The 13504-nt window shown below is 41.6% G+C and overlaps 1 protein-coding gene across 2 annotated transcripts in view; it reads left to right on the top strand.

The window, feature by feature from the left end:
• Positions 1 to 13504, top strand: part of atp6v1c1a (ATPase H+ transporting V1 subunit C1a) — a 90777-nt gene that overhangs the window by 9314 nt on the left and 67959 nt on the right. For both annotated transcript variants that reach the window (XM_060823249.1, XM_060823250.1), the window contains exons 2-3: positions 3282 to 3449; positions 8051 to 8118. In XM_060823249.1, coding sequence (XP_060679232.1) covers positions 3318 to 3449; positions 8051 to 8118 — 200 coding nt within the window. In that variant the 5' untranslated portion in view covers positions 3282 to 3317. The remainder of the gene's footprint in view (positions 1 to 3281; positions 3450 to 8050; positions 8119 to 13504) is intronic.

Raw genomic sequence — 13504 nt, 5'->3', positions numbered from 1 at the left:
TTTAAATACTCATGGACAAAGACGAGAGTGGTCCTAAAGGAAGACTGCTAAATTGGGGGAAGTCCAGCTATACCAAAATTTGGCAGGAGCTGGCGAATGTGGATTGGGAGCAGCTGTTTGATATGTGGGAGGCTTTTAAAGAGGTTAATTAGAGTGCAGGACAGACATGAAAATGAGGGAAAGAAATGGCAAGATTAGGGAGCCATGGATGACAGGTGAAATTGTGAGACTAGCTAAGAGGAAAAAGAAGGATACAAAAGGTGTTGGTGACTGAAAACAGACGAAGTTCTGGAAGAATATCAGGAACGTACAACCAATCTGAAATGAAGACTTGAGGGCTAAAAGGGGTCATGAAATATCTTCAGCAAGCAGGGTTAAGGAAAATTCCAAAGCCTTTTATTCACCTATAAGGAGCAAGAAGGTAAGTACAGAAAGGGCTGGCGCACTCAAGGACAAAGGAGGAAAGTTATGGGTGAGATTCTTAATGAGCACTTTGCATTGGTATTCACCGAGGAGAGGGACATGACAGATGTTGAGGTTATGGATAGATGTTTGATTACTCTAGATCAAGTTGGCATAAGGAGGGAGGAAGTGTTGCGTATTCTAAAAGGCATTAAGGTGGAGAGGTCCCTGAGTCCAGATGGGATCTGTCCTAGGTTACTGAGGGAAGTGAGAGGAAATAGCTGTGGCCTTAACAGATACCTTTGCAGCATCTTTGAACACAGTTGAAGTCTCAGAGGACTGAAGAACTGCTAATGTTGTCCCCTTTTTTAAGAAGAGTAGCAGGGATAATCCAGGAATAGACTGGTGAGCCTGACATCAGTGGTAGGGAAGCTGCTGGAGAAGATACTGAGGGATAGGATCTATTCCCATTTAGAAGAAAATGGGCTTATCAGTGATAGGCAACATGGTTTTGCACAGGGAAGGTCCTGTCTTACCAACTTGATAGAATTCTTTGAGGAAGTGACAAAGCTGGTTGAGGGAAGGGCTGTAAATGTCACATACATGGACTTCAGTAAGGTGTTTGATAAGGTTCCCGTGGAAGGCTAATGGAGAAAGTGAAGTTGCATGAGATCCAGAGTTTACTAGTTAGATGGATAAAGCATTGGCTGGGCAACAGGAGACAGTAGTAGTGGAAGGGAGTTTCTCAAAATGGAAAACTGTGACTAGTGGTGTTCCACAGGGATCTGTGCTGGGACCACTGTTGTTTGTGATTATATATAAATGATCTGGAGGAAAGTATAGGTGGTCTGATTAGCAAGTTTGCAGGTGACACTAAGATTGGTGTAGAAGCAGATAATGAAGGCTCTGTCAGAGAATACAGCAGAATATAGAGTGGGCAGAGAAATGGCAGGTGGCGTTCAATTCAGGCAAATGCAAAGTGATGCATTTTGGAAGATCCAATTCAAGAGCGAACTACATCGTAAATGGAAAAGTCCTGGGGAAAATTGAGATACAGAAAGGTATGGGTGTTCAGGTCCATTGTACCCTTAACGTGGCCATGCCGGTCAATAGAGTGGTCAAGAAGGTATACACCATGCTTTCCTTCATTGGATGGGATATTGAGTACAAGGGTTGGCAGGTCATGTTGCAGTTGTATAAGACTTTTTGGTTCAGCCACACTTGGAATACTGCGTACAGTTCTGGTCACCACATTACCAAAAGGGTGTTGATGATTGGAGAGGGTGCAGAGGAGGTTCACCAGGATGTTATCTGGTATGGAGGGCACTAGCTATGAAGAGAGGTTGAGTAGGTTAGGATTATTTTCAATAGGAGGTTGAGGGGGGACCTGATTGAAGTCTAAAAAATCATGAGCGGTATAGACAGGTTACATAGTAAGAAGCTTTTTCCCAGAGTGGGGGACTCAATTACTTGGGTGACGAGTTCAAAGTGAGAAGGGAAAAGTTTAAGGGAGGTATGCGTGGAAAGTTATTTATGCAGATGGTGGTGGGTGCCTGGAACACGTTGCCAATGGAGGTAATATAGGCAGGCATGGTAGCGTCATTTAAGATGTATCTAGACTGATACATAGATGGATAGGGAGCAGGGCCTGCTCCTGTGCTGTAATTTTCTTTGTTCTGTGACCAGCATGAGAAATGCTTTCAGCCAATATCATTATAACAAACTAAAACATATTATCCTGGATGTAAGTTTGCTCGCTGAGTTGGGAGGTTCATTTTCAGACGTTTCTTCACCATCCTAAGTAACATCATCAGTGACCCTCTGGTGAAGCACTGGTGTTCGTGCCTGTTTCAATTGGTGTTTAGCTTTCCTTGGGTTGGTGATGTCATTTCCTGTTCTTTGTCTCAGGGTCATATTATCTTGATCTGAAGAAAGCTCAATGTTAACTCTGCTTTCTTTCCATGCATGATGCCAGACCAGCTGAGTTTCTCCAGGATTTTCTGTTAGTCTTATTTATTTCATTGCTATTTGCTCTGCTAAAAAGAATTGTTTGGGATGTCTTTAAGATACTCCCAGGCTTGAAAGGTACTTTAAAATGCAGGTTTATCAGTGACGTTAAGCAGCCGAGGTAAGTGGGTTGTTACTATGCATTAACTTCCGTACTCTTAGCCTATACTGATTGGAGTTTAGAAACCTGAGAGGTGATCTTTGTGCGTTTCACAATTTTGAGGGAGCTTGACAGAACATATTCACTTGAGGAAATCTAGAAATGCGGCATTGTTTTAAAATAAAAGCGTGAAGATGGACATGAAGGTTTCTTTCAGTGGGTTTTTAATCTCTGAATTCACTGTCAGAGAGCAGTAGAGACTGGGTCATTGAATATATTCAGGGCTGAGTTTAACAGACTTTTGATTGGTAAAAGAGGCTGGGATTATGGACGAGGCTGACAGTGGTTGGCAGGGAAGTGATCAGCCGTGATCTCATTGAATAATGGAGCAGGCTCAAAGGGTTGAATTGCTTAATCCTTATCCTGTTTCCCATGTTAAAGACAATTGGAGAGGAATGCACTCTATGCAGTTTTTGGCAGCTCCGTTTAATTTTGCCATGAAATGTTTCCATTTGTCATTGTTCATTAGCAGTTGACTGTATATCTTAGAAATATTTAGTTTAGGATCTTTAATTTGATGGAGCAGAAGTAATGTCCAATTTTGATTGTGGGTCTGAATATATAATTCATTCAATGTCATCCTGGCCTTGTAATTGTATTTAACTTTGCAGGGGTAATATGACATGATTAGTGAGGCTAATTCTATAAACTGCATGTACAATGAAGCATGAAGATACTATTGCATTAACTGGGTTTTGTTGTCTTATTTCAGTATATCCGTTTACTTCAAACAATTTACTTATTGAGGATGACAGAATTTTGGTTAATATCTGCTCCTGGGGAGAAAACATGTCAACAGACATGGGACAAATTAAATGCTGCAACGACGAGGAACAACCACCTCTCTACCAACTTCAAGTTTGCAATTCCAGATTTGAAGGTCAGTCACAAATTATTCGTTGAATTTGTGAATTTTCAGATAAAGCTATCTTGAAATGTCATGATATAACTTTGCAAGTAATGCCCTCAACTAGAGTCCTGTTGCAATTAAGCCAATTATATTTTGCCCCAAAATATGTATTCCAAGTCCATTGTCTGGTGCAAGGTGAGCACATTGTTTGGTCTTTTATCCAGCTTTGCTTTAAGTTCCGGAATTGAAGTTAGAGTACAGGGATATACACAATGCTAAAATGATAAACAAATACTGTTGGACTGAAAATAGTCTTAATTTTCGTATTGCTACAAATGCTTTCGGCTACTGTGATCTGAAGTGAATGTGAACATGACGAAGTGGTGAAGTCTTTATTCATCGGTCCACATGATTGATCTTTTACGTTGTTGCCCTTGAAGACAGAAACAGGGCATTATATTACGGGGAAAAACGAAATGACAGATGATTGAATTGGTACTTCAGATCTGTGTTCACTGGGGAAGACATAAGCAATCTCCCTGAGGTAATAGTGACTGAAGGACCTGAACTGAAGGGAATTTATATTTGCCAGGAATTGGTGTTGGAGAGACTGTTAGGTCTGAAGGTTGATAAGTCCCCGGGGCCTGATGGTCTACATCCCAGGGTACTGAAGGAGGTGGCTCGAGAAATCGTGGATGCATTGGTGATTATTTTCCAGAATTCGATAGATTCGGGATCAGTTCCTGCGGATTGGAGGGTGGCTAATGTCGCACCACTTTTTAAGAAAGGTGGGAGAGAGAAAGCAGAAAATTATAGACCAGTTATTCTGACCTCAGTGATGGGAAAGATGCTGGAGTCTATTATAAAGGATGAAATTACAACACATCTGTATAGTAGTAACAGGATTGGTCAGAGTCAGCATGGATTTATGAAGGGGAAATCATGCTTGACTAATCTTGAATTTTTTGAGGATGTAACTGTGAAGATGGACGAGGGCGATCCAGTAGATGTAGTGTACCTGGACTTTCAGAAAGCTTTTGATAAAGTCCCACATAGGAGGTTAGTGAGCGAAATTAGGGCGGATGGTATTGGGGGCAAAGTACTAACTTGGATTGAAAATTGGTTGGCTGATAGGAAACAAAGAGTAGTGATAAACGGCTCTATTTTGGAATGGTAGGCAGTGACCAGTGGGGTACCGCAGGGATCAGTACTGGGACTGCAGCTTTTTACAATATATGTTAATGATCTAGAAGATGGTATTAGTAATAACATTAGCAAATTTGCTGATGATACTAAGCTGGATGGCAGGGTGAAATGTGATGAGGATGTTAGGAGATTATAGGGTGACCTGGACAAGTTAGGTGAGTGGTCAGATGCATGGCAGATGCAGTTTAATGTGGATAAATGTCTGGTTATCCACTTTGGTGGCAAGAACAGGAAGGCAGATTACTACCTCAATGGAATTAATTTAGGTAAGGGGGCAGTACAGAGAGATCTGGGTATTCTTGCAGGTACAGCATGTAGTGAAGAAGGCTAATAGCATGCTGGCCTTCATAACAAGAGGGATTGAGTATTGAAGCAAAGAGGTTCTTCTGCAGCTGTACAGGGCCCTGGTGAGACCACACCTGGAGTACTGTGTGCAGTTCTGGTCTCCAAATTTGAGGAAAAACATTCTGGCTATTGAGGGAGTGCAGCATAGGATCACGAGGTCAATTCCTGGAATGGTGGGATTACCTTACACTGAAAGACTGGAGCGACTGGGCTTGTATAGCCTTGAGTTTAGAAGTCTGAGAGGGAATCTGATTGAGACATATAAGCTTCTTAAAGGATTGGACACTCTGGAGGCAGGAAACATGTTTCCAAACCAGAGGACACAGCTTAAAAATACGGGGTAGACCATTTAGGACAGAGATGAGGAGAAACCTCTTCCAGTCTCTGGATTCATTTAAGAAAGAGTTGTTTAGAGCGTTCAAGCATTGTGGAATCAAGGGTTATAGAGATAAGGCAGGAGCAGGATACTGATTAAGGATGATCAGCCATGATCATATTGAATGGTGGTACAGGCTCGAAGGGCAGAATGGCCTACTCCTGCATCTATTGTCAAATCAAATCTTGGGTGCAAGAAAGATCTGCAGAATGCTAAAAATCACAACACCAGGTTTATAGTCCAACAAGTCTATTTGGATGCACTAGCTTTCGGAGCGCTGCTGCTTCAGGTGATTGTAGAGTATAAGACCATTTGACACAGAATTTATTGGAAAAGTTTACAGTGTGATGTAACTGAAATTATATATTGTGAAAAACCTGGATTGTTTGTTAAGTCTCATCTTTTAGAATGACCATGTTGGTTTCAGCGCTTTCATATGTAAATCGCAGAACATTTAAAAATTACATTCTCAAGTGAACTTTACCAGTTGACAATGTAACTTGAGAATGTAATTTTTAAATGTTCTGCGATTTACATATGAAAGCGCTGAAACCAACATGGTCATTCTAAAAGATGAGACTTAACAAACAATCCAGGTCATTTTCAATATATAACTTCAGTTACATCACACTGTAAACGTCTGCTATAAATTCTGCATCTTACGACCTTACACTCCACAACCACCTGATGAAGGAGCAGCGCTACAAAAGCTAATGCTTCCAAATGAACCTGTTGCATTATAACATGGTGTTGTGATTTTTAACTTTGTACACCCCAGTCCAACACCAGTATCTCCAAATTATGCAGAATGCAGCACTAAACTGAATATTTACTAATAAGCTAACTGTGGAAGTTTATTGTTTTAGTTCAATTAAACCCAAACGTATCTGAAAACTTAACATCTATAACTAAGCTAACAACTTTTCTATAATGGTGTAAATGACAACTGATACCCAATTTCTGGGTACAGAAAAAAATGCTGTAGAGGATGATTGTCTTAGCTAAACTATATTTTAATTTTTAGTTCTAGTGCAGTTGAGTAGTCCACCCACCCCTGAAAATTTTCATTTAACAGCGTGTATAGGATAGAAAATTGTAATGGTTGTGGGATGTATATTTTGAGTACTACTAATTTACACGTTTAGTTAATTCAAAGAAGCCCACATCCAATAAAATTCAGTTGTGATAAGAACTATTTTGACTCGAGTGCAACGACTGTATGTCTGTCTGTTTCATTCTTGAGTAAGTTTTTTTTCTGACAAGTAAACAGTAACTTTTTGAGTTATATAAAAGATTTTAACATGTTTGTGGAATGTGGAGGGGCAGCATGATGGCTGTGCAGCAAACAGATTGAAGTATTTGAGGCTGGTCTAGTGGAACAGAAGCAGTGAAGCTTCAAGTGACCATCAAGCAAGGTTGCATTGTTGTGTGATCAGGTGGACAATCAGGATCAAAATTGTGTAATTCCAAATTTCTTTTAGCTTGCATTGGATAATTAGTGCTGAAGGTTGTACTTCAAATTTTTAGTGAGAAAAATATAGTGCACGTGGCGTGTATTGAACCCTAGGATCTTTAAACTAGTCAGTGTAGCTTTAAGCTAATGGTTAAGATAGAATAATAATCAATAGGAGGCATGTCTGAAAAACAATTTCTCACTGCTTGTCCCATGGGTTGTAATGTTTTCTTCACAATAAGAAAACGCTTCAAGCATTGGAACTTCTAAGCACTTAAATATATGATTAACACTGCCAACAAGTAGAAATAACTAGAAAGGGGAAATGATAGAATGCAAACCTGTTACAAACATTATCTCTTCTAAAATAAGCATGTGGGCAACTCCAGAACAATGTGGAATGCACAAGGCATTGAAATGAAGTTGGCTGCTCAGAACTTCTATCAGAAGATTCTAACATATTGCTAATCACGATCAATAGTGCAGAAATGGGAATATGTGTCACATAACTATCAATCAGTCAGACTGCTGGAAGTGGATGCAAGAGACCAACAAAGTGAACAAAAGGGAGCTCCATTTCAATAGTCAAATTGTCATGATTATGATTGTTATGATTGTCATTTCAATGCCATGTGCATTCTACGTTGTTCTGGAGTTGCCCACATGCTTATCTTAGAGGTAATGTTTGTAATGGGTTTGCATTCTATCATTTCTCCTTTCTGGTTATGTCTACTTGTTGGCAGTGTTAATTATATATTTAAATGATTAAATGTTCCAATGCTTGAAGAGTTTTCTTATTGTGGAGAAAACATGCAATCCGTACAGTTTGGAAGCAGGCAATTTAACCCATCAAATTGACACCGACTGCCTGGAGAGCATCCCACCCAGACCCATTTCCTACTCTATCCCCATCACCCTGGCTAATCCACTTAACCTGCACATTGCTGAATATTTTGGGCAATTTAATATGGCCAATCCAACTAACCTGCACATATTTGCACTGTGGGAGGAAATCAAAGCACCCAGTGGAAACCCACGTAGACATGGGGAGAATGTGCAAACTTCGCACAGTCACCCAAGGTTGAATATGAACTTAGATTCGTGGCACTGAGTGCTGACCACTGAGTCACCATGTTGCCCTTTCAAAGTTATTATTATCTTTCGAAAAAGGTCAACCTGCATTTTAGTTCTTAAATGAAAATGTTTTTACTTCTTTTCGTATTGGATTTAACTTGACATTTTTTGGCTTAGGTTGGAACTTTAGATGTCTTAGTGGGTTTATCTGATGAGCTGGCCAAATTGGACTCATTTGTGGAGGGGTAAGTTCATTGAATATTTTTTACAGTCTGAAACTAAACTTGCAATACTTGTTGTCTGTCCTTTTCTGGAGCGTTCTGTTAAGACAAATGCACAATGTTTTGCATGTTAATTAATAGGTGCTACGGTGACCTTATACAGTTTCTGTGAAAATCATAACAGGTATATGATTATTGCTATCCCTTTTTGAGCATGGATGTCATCATAAATGAGCTACTGCTTATTCAGTCTTTAAAAGCAATCGGTTTGCATGTGGTTTATGAAAAACTATCTTAGAAGCATTGTCTTTAAGTGACCCTGGTTTGGAGGCTGAAGAACTGATTTGTTCTGATGTAGCGTAAAAAAAAATACACCTGTGCAGGGAACCGTATTCATGGAGATAGTTGTTTCTCTGAGACTTAGTTTAAAAAATAGCTGTATAACAAAAAAAAATTTACCTTAGTGATCGGTTTGCAATATATTCCATCAGTTGATATAGTTGTAGGGTCTAAGTGATGAATTTTGATTTATTCTGTTAGAAAATCATATATGACTTATTCTTTTCAGGTTTTGCAGGAATTTTAAACCTGTGAAATATTGAGAGATTTTGTTTTATTTGTGATGTATTACATTATATAGTTAAGGTTCTGTGGTATAAACCTTGTGATAGCATATTAAGATAAGGTTAAAAAATGGCTGAGGGTAACTGGGTAATATGTGCAAAAATATATGGCAAAATCCTTAATAACTGGTTTTCAACAACTCAGAAGTCCTCTTTTGAATCTCAGATGTTGGTGCATGAGAATTCTGAATTATGGATAACTGGGACTTTTCTTGTATTATGTGTTGGAAGGAAATAATGAATCAAATGCTTTATTAGAGCTAGTTCAAATTTCTTTATCTATAAAGATAGAATCCCCTATTATGGTCATGTATACCAATACTTATGAGTGGTCTTAGCCATTTGATTTTAAAATTTCATGTTCATCTTGTGGCAGGGATAAGTCAAGTTCTCCCAATCGCAGCGAGTACTTCTCATACAACCAGCAGATTTAGTTCCCCATTATCTCACCCATTCCCCACATATTCCGGGAAATACTTCTGATTTATAATGTTTATCCTTGTTAACAAAATCTTCTTTTGTTGTTGAAGTGATTATCTGTCACTTGCAGGAAAGTGATTGACAATGTTAGATGTGACTCAGACAGTAGTGCTCTTGTCTGTGTCAGGCTATGGATTTAAATTCAGTTCCAGTTTTCAGCACAAAAACCTTGTCTGACAACTCTTGGCACTGTTGGGCTAATGCTGTTGGAGTTATCTTATGGATGAAGTTGTGAAACTGACACTAAAGAACAGCAAGAGAATTATCCCCAACTGTGCCAAGAATCGCTCCACTTTGAAAATGATGCTGCATTTACTGTGGCATGGACACGAAGCCTTGAAATCTGGCTTTTATTGTTGGATATCGAAGGGAACATGTAAACTTTGAATATATTTCTGCTTGCTTTGTTGAAGACTACAGTGTGATTCCTAATGAAAGTAATTACTTTCACATCAACCAAAGGGATTTTTAAAATTTTAGTTTTAATAATCAAATATTTGTGTTTAAACTTGTTGAATTAATACTTGAAATTTCTCTTTGAACTGCATACTGAGTTCCATTTCCAAGCCTAATTTGGGTTTCAGAGAATGATTTAATACAAGGTGAATTAAGCACACAGACAAGAATTGAAAATGAAAAATACAAGTGTACCTACCTACATATGAAAATGGAAAATAACAATTGGAAGGGAAACAAAGTACTGGAACTCTGAAATTAAACAGTGTTAGAGAAACTCAGGTCTGGGGCAACATTCGGTGGAGAGATCACTCCAACCATGCTGCCAGGCCTGTTAAGTTTCTCCAGCTAGTTTTGTTTCTATTCTTGGAAAAAATCCCTTTTTTTTAGGACTGACTGAGGGCATGTGTCAAATTTGCTGAAGATGAATGCAAAGAGAAACTGAAATTTGAAGTAATGTGAATGAAAGCAAGTTAGGAAGAAGTAAGTTATGATTGCCTCAAATCTTTTGAGGCCCATCCCCTGTTTTGAATGCAGGAAAGCCTTCAGCAAATCCCCTGACCTGCTGACCCAACCAGCGGGTCCACGTGGGAGCGAGGCCCTTCAGTTGCCCCGAGTGCAGGAAGGCCTTCAGCAATTCCTCCAACCTGCTGAGGCAGTGGTGGGTTCACACCAGGGAAAGGCCGTTCTCCTGCCCTGAGTGCGGGAAGGGCTTTAACTGCTCCTATGTCCTGCTGACACACCAGCGGGTCCACATGGGGGAGAGGCCCTTCAGCTGCCTCAAGTGTGGGAAAGGCTTTAGCGATTCCTCCAAACTGCGGAGGCACCAGTGGGTCCACGCTGGGGAGAAGGCATTCTCCTGGGCTGTATGTGGGAAGGGCTTTAAATGCTCCTCCATTCTGCTGACCCGCTGGCAGGTCCAAACTGGGAAGAAGCCCTTCAGCTACCCCGAGTGGGAAGGCCTTCACCCAGGCCTCTGCCCTTATGAGGCACCAGCAGGTCCGCACCGGGGAAAAGCCGTTCACCTGCTCAGAGTGCGGGCAAAGGTTCACGTTTTCCAGCAGCACCAGCGCTCCCAACAATTGGATTCCATCGGTGACTCTGCTGTGGGTCACCCCCAGTATTGAACCTCCTGCCCGTTCTGACAGTGGATGCAGTTGGAGAGTCTGTGAACTTTGCTGCTGGATGGCACCACCCTCTCTCACCAACCCCACATTGGCCCATGGTCGGCACTGTGACTCAGTAATGAGCACTGCTGCCTCACACCACCAGGGACCAGGGTTCGATTCCACCCTCTAACTGGCTGTCTGTGTGGAGTTTGTATGTTCTCCCTTTGTCTGTGTGGGTTTCCTCCCGCAGTTCAAAGATGTGCAGGTTAGGGTGAATTGGCCAAGCTAAATTGTCCCGTAGTGGTGTTCAGGAATGAATTAGTGTGGTGCATTAGTCAGGGGTAAATGTAGAGTAATATGGTAGGAGAATAGATCTGGGTGGGTTACTCTTCAGAGGGTTGGTGTGGACTTGTTGGGCCGAAGGGCCTGTTTCCACATTGTAGGGATGCTATGATTCTCTGAAAAAGCTGAGTAAAATACTCCAAAGTAAAGAAAAGGTACTCAACAGAACATATACAACATGCCTTAATGACTATTGCTCAGTGGCTGTGACCTCTATAATCATGAAGTGCTTCAAGAGGCTGGCAAAAGCCCACATCAACTCTAGCTTCCCAGCCTGCCTTGATTCCCTGAAATCTGGCAAGAAAGGTCCACTGCAGGTGCTATTTCCCTAACCCTACACTCATCCCTGGAATATCTGAATAACATGGACACCTGCATCAGCCTCCTACTCGTTGACTGCAGATCTGCCTTCAACACCATAATCCCTACAACGCCATCTGAAAGCTCCAATACCTGGGTCTTGGCTCTACCCTCTGCAACTGGATCCTCAGCTTCCTGACCCACAAACCCCAATCAGTGAAAACAGACAACAGCACCTCCTCCACGATAATTCTCAACACTGGTGCTCATCAAGGATGCATACTCAGCTCATTACTGTACTCCGTGTACACCCATGACTATGGAGCCAAATTCCATATGAATGCCATCTGCAAGTTTGCTGATGACATCACCATGGTAGACTGGTCAAACAATGATGAGTCAGAATACAGAAAGGAGATAGAAGGCTTGGTATCTGGTACAACGATGACAGAGAGAGAGAATGTGCTGAACAGAGGTGACAGCTGTACAGGGAGCTAGCATGGACGGTGTGTTACACAATTAGGATCCAGTGACTAGCTGCACCCAGAGAAAACCGTGTTTATTTTTGTGCGACAGCACAACTGTTGAGAATTTGGAAGTACGGAGAGGGTTCTCTGCTTACAAGCCTATCAACTGGGGTGAGATGTCCAAGAGCTCACTCTTTCTCTCTCGCTTACTCTCTTTCTTTCTCTCTCTCTCGCTCTTCCCCCATCTGCATTAACAGCTGAGGTGGAGAGGGTTGAGGGGGTCCGGTTCCAAGAAGTGACGATAACCAATGATCTATCCTGGACCTCCCATGTAGGATATGACCCAACAACTTCTCGTCTTCCTCAGGCAACTTAGGAAATTCAACATGTCCTCACTAACTTGTACAGATATACCACGTCTTTCTATCCGGGTGCATAATGGCCTGGTACGGCAACTGTTCTGCTCAGGATTGCAAGTAACTACAGAAATACGGCGACATGATGGCTCAGTGGTTAGCACTGCTGCTTCACAGCACCAGGGACTCTGGTTCGATTTCAGTCTCTGGTAAATGTCTGCGTGGAGTTTGCACGTTCTTGCCGTGTCTGCGTAGGTTTCCTCCAGGTGCACTGGTTTCATCCCGCAGTCTAAAGCTGTGCAGGTTACGTGAATTGGCCATGCTATGTTGCCCATAATGTTAGATGTATTGTTCGGAGGGAAGTGGGTTACTCTTCGGAGGGTCGAAGGACCTGTTTCCACACTGTAGGGAATCTAATTTAGTCTAATCTAAAATTGTATGCCCAGACCATCACGCAAGTCGCCTTTCCGTCCGTGGAGTTCATTTACACTTCTCATTGCTGCAGAAAGGCTGCCAACATCAAAGACCCCTTCCACCCTGATAATACTTTCTCCCAACCACTTCCGTCAGGCAGAAGATACAGAAGTTTTAACATACCCACCAACAGATTCAAGAACAGGTTCTTTCCCGCTATTGTTAACGACTGCTGAATGGACCTCTGTAGTTCCAGAAAATGTTATCTTGCTCTGTGCACCTCCTGTTAGCTTGTGTACATTGCTCTGTCTAAGCATCCTATGATCTGTATGTCCATGTTTGCTATAAAAGCCTATAATATCTCAAAACAAAACTTTTCACTGTACTTAGTTACATAGAGTCATAGAGACGTACAGCACAGAAAGAGACCCTTCGGTCCAACCCGTCTATGCTGACCAGATATCCCAACCCAATCTAGTTCCACCTGCCAACATCCAGCCCACATCCCTCCAAACCCTTCCTATTCATATACCCATCCAAATACCTCTTAAATGTTGCAATTGTACAGCCTCCACCACATCTTCTGCCAGCTCATTCCATACATGTACCACCCTCTGTGTGGAAAAACTTGCCCCTTGGGTCTCTTTTATATCTTTCCCCTCTCATCCTGTAGTTCTGGACTCCCCTACCCCAGGGAAAAGACTTTGCCTATTTATCCTATCCATGCCCCTCATGATTTCATAAACCTCTATAAGGTCACTCCTCAGCTTCCGACGCTTTAGGGAAAACAGCCCCAGTCTGTTCAGCCTCTCCCTATAGCTCAGATCCTCCAACCTTGGCAACATCCTCGTCAATCTTTTCTG

Source organism: Hemiscyllium ocellatum, chromosome 4 (genome assembly GCF_020745735.1).
Source record: "Hemiscyllium ocellatum isolate sHemOce1 chromosome 4, sHemOce1.pat.X.cur, whole genome shotgun sequence".
NCBI classification, from domain to species: domain Eukaryota; kingdom Metazoa; phylum Chordata; class Chondrichthyes; order Orectolobiformes; family Hemiscylliidae; genus Hemiscyllium; species Hemiscyllium ocellatum.
Note: the sequence above shows the minus strand (reverse complement) of the source record. Positions and strands in the feature narration are given on the sequence as shown.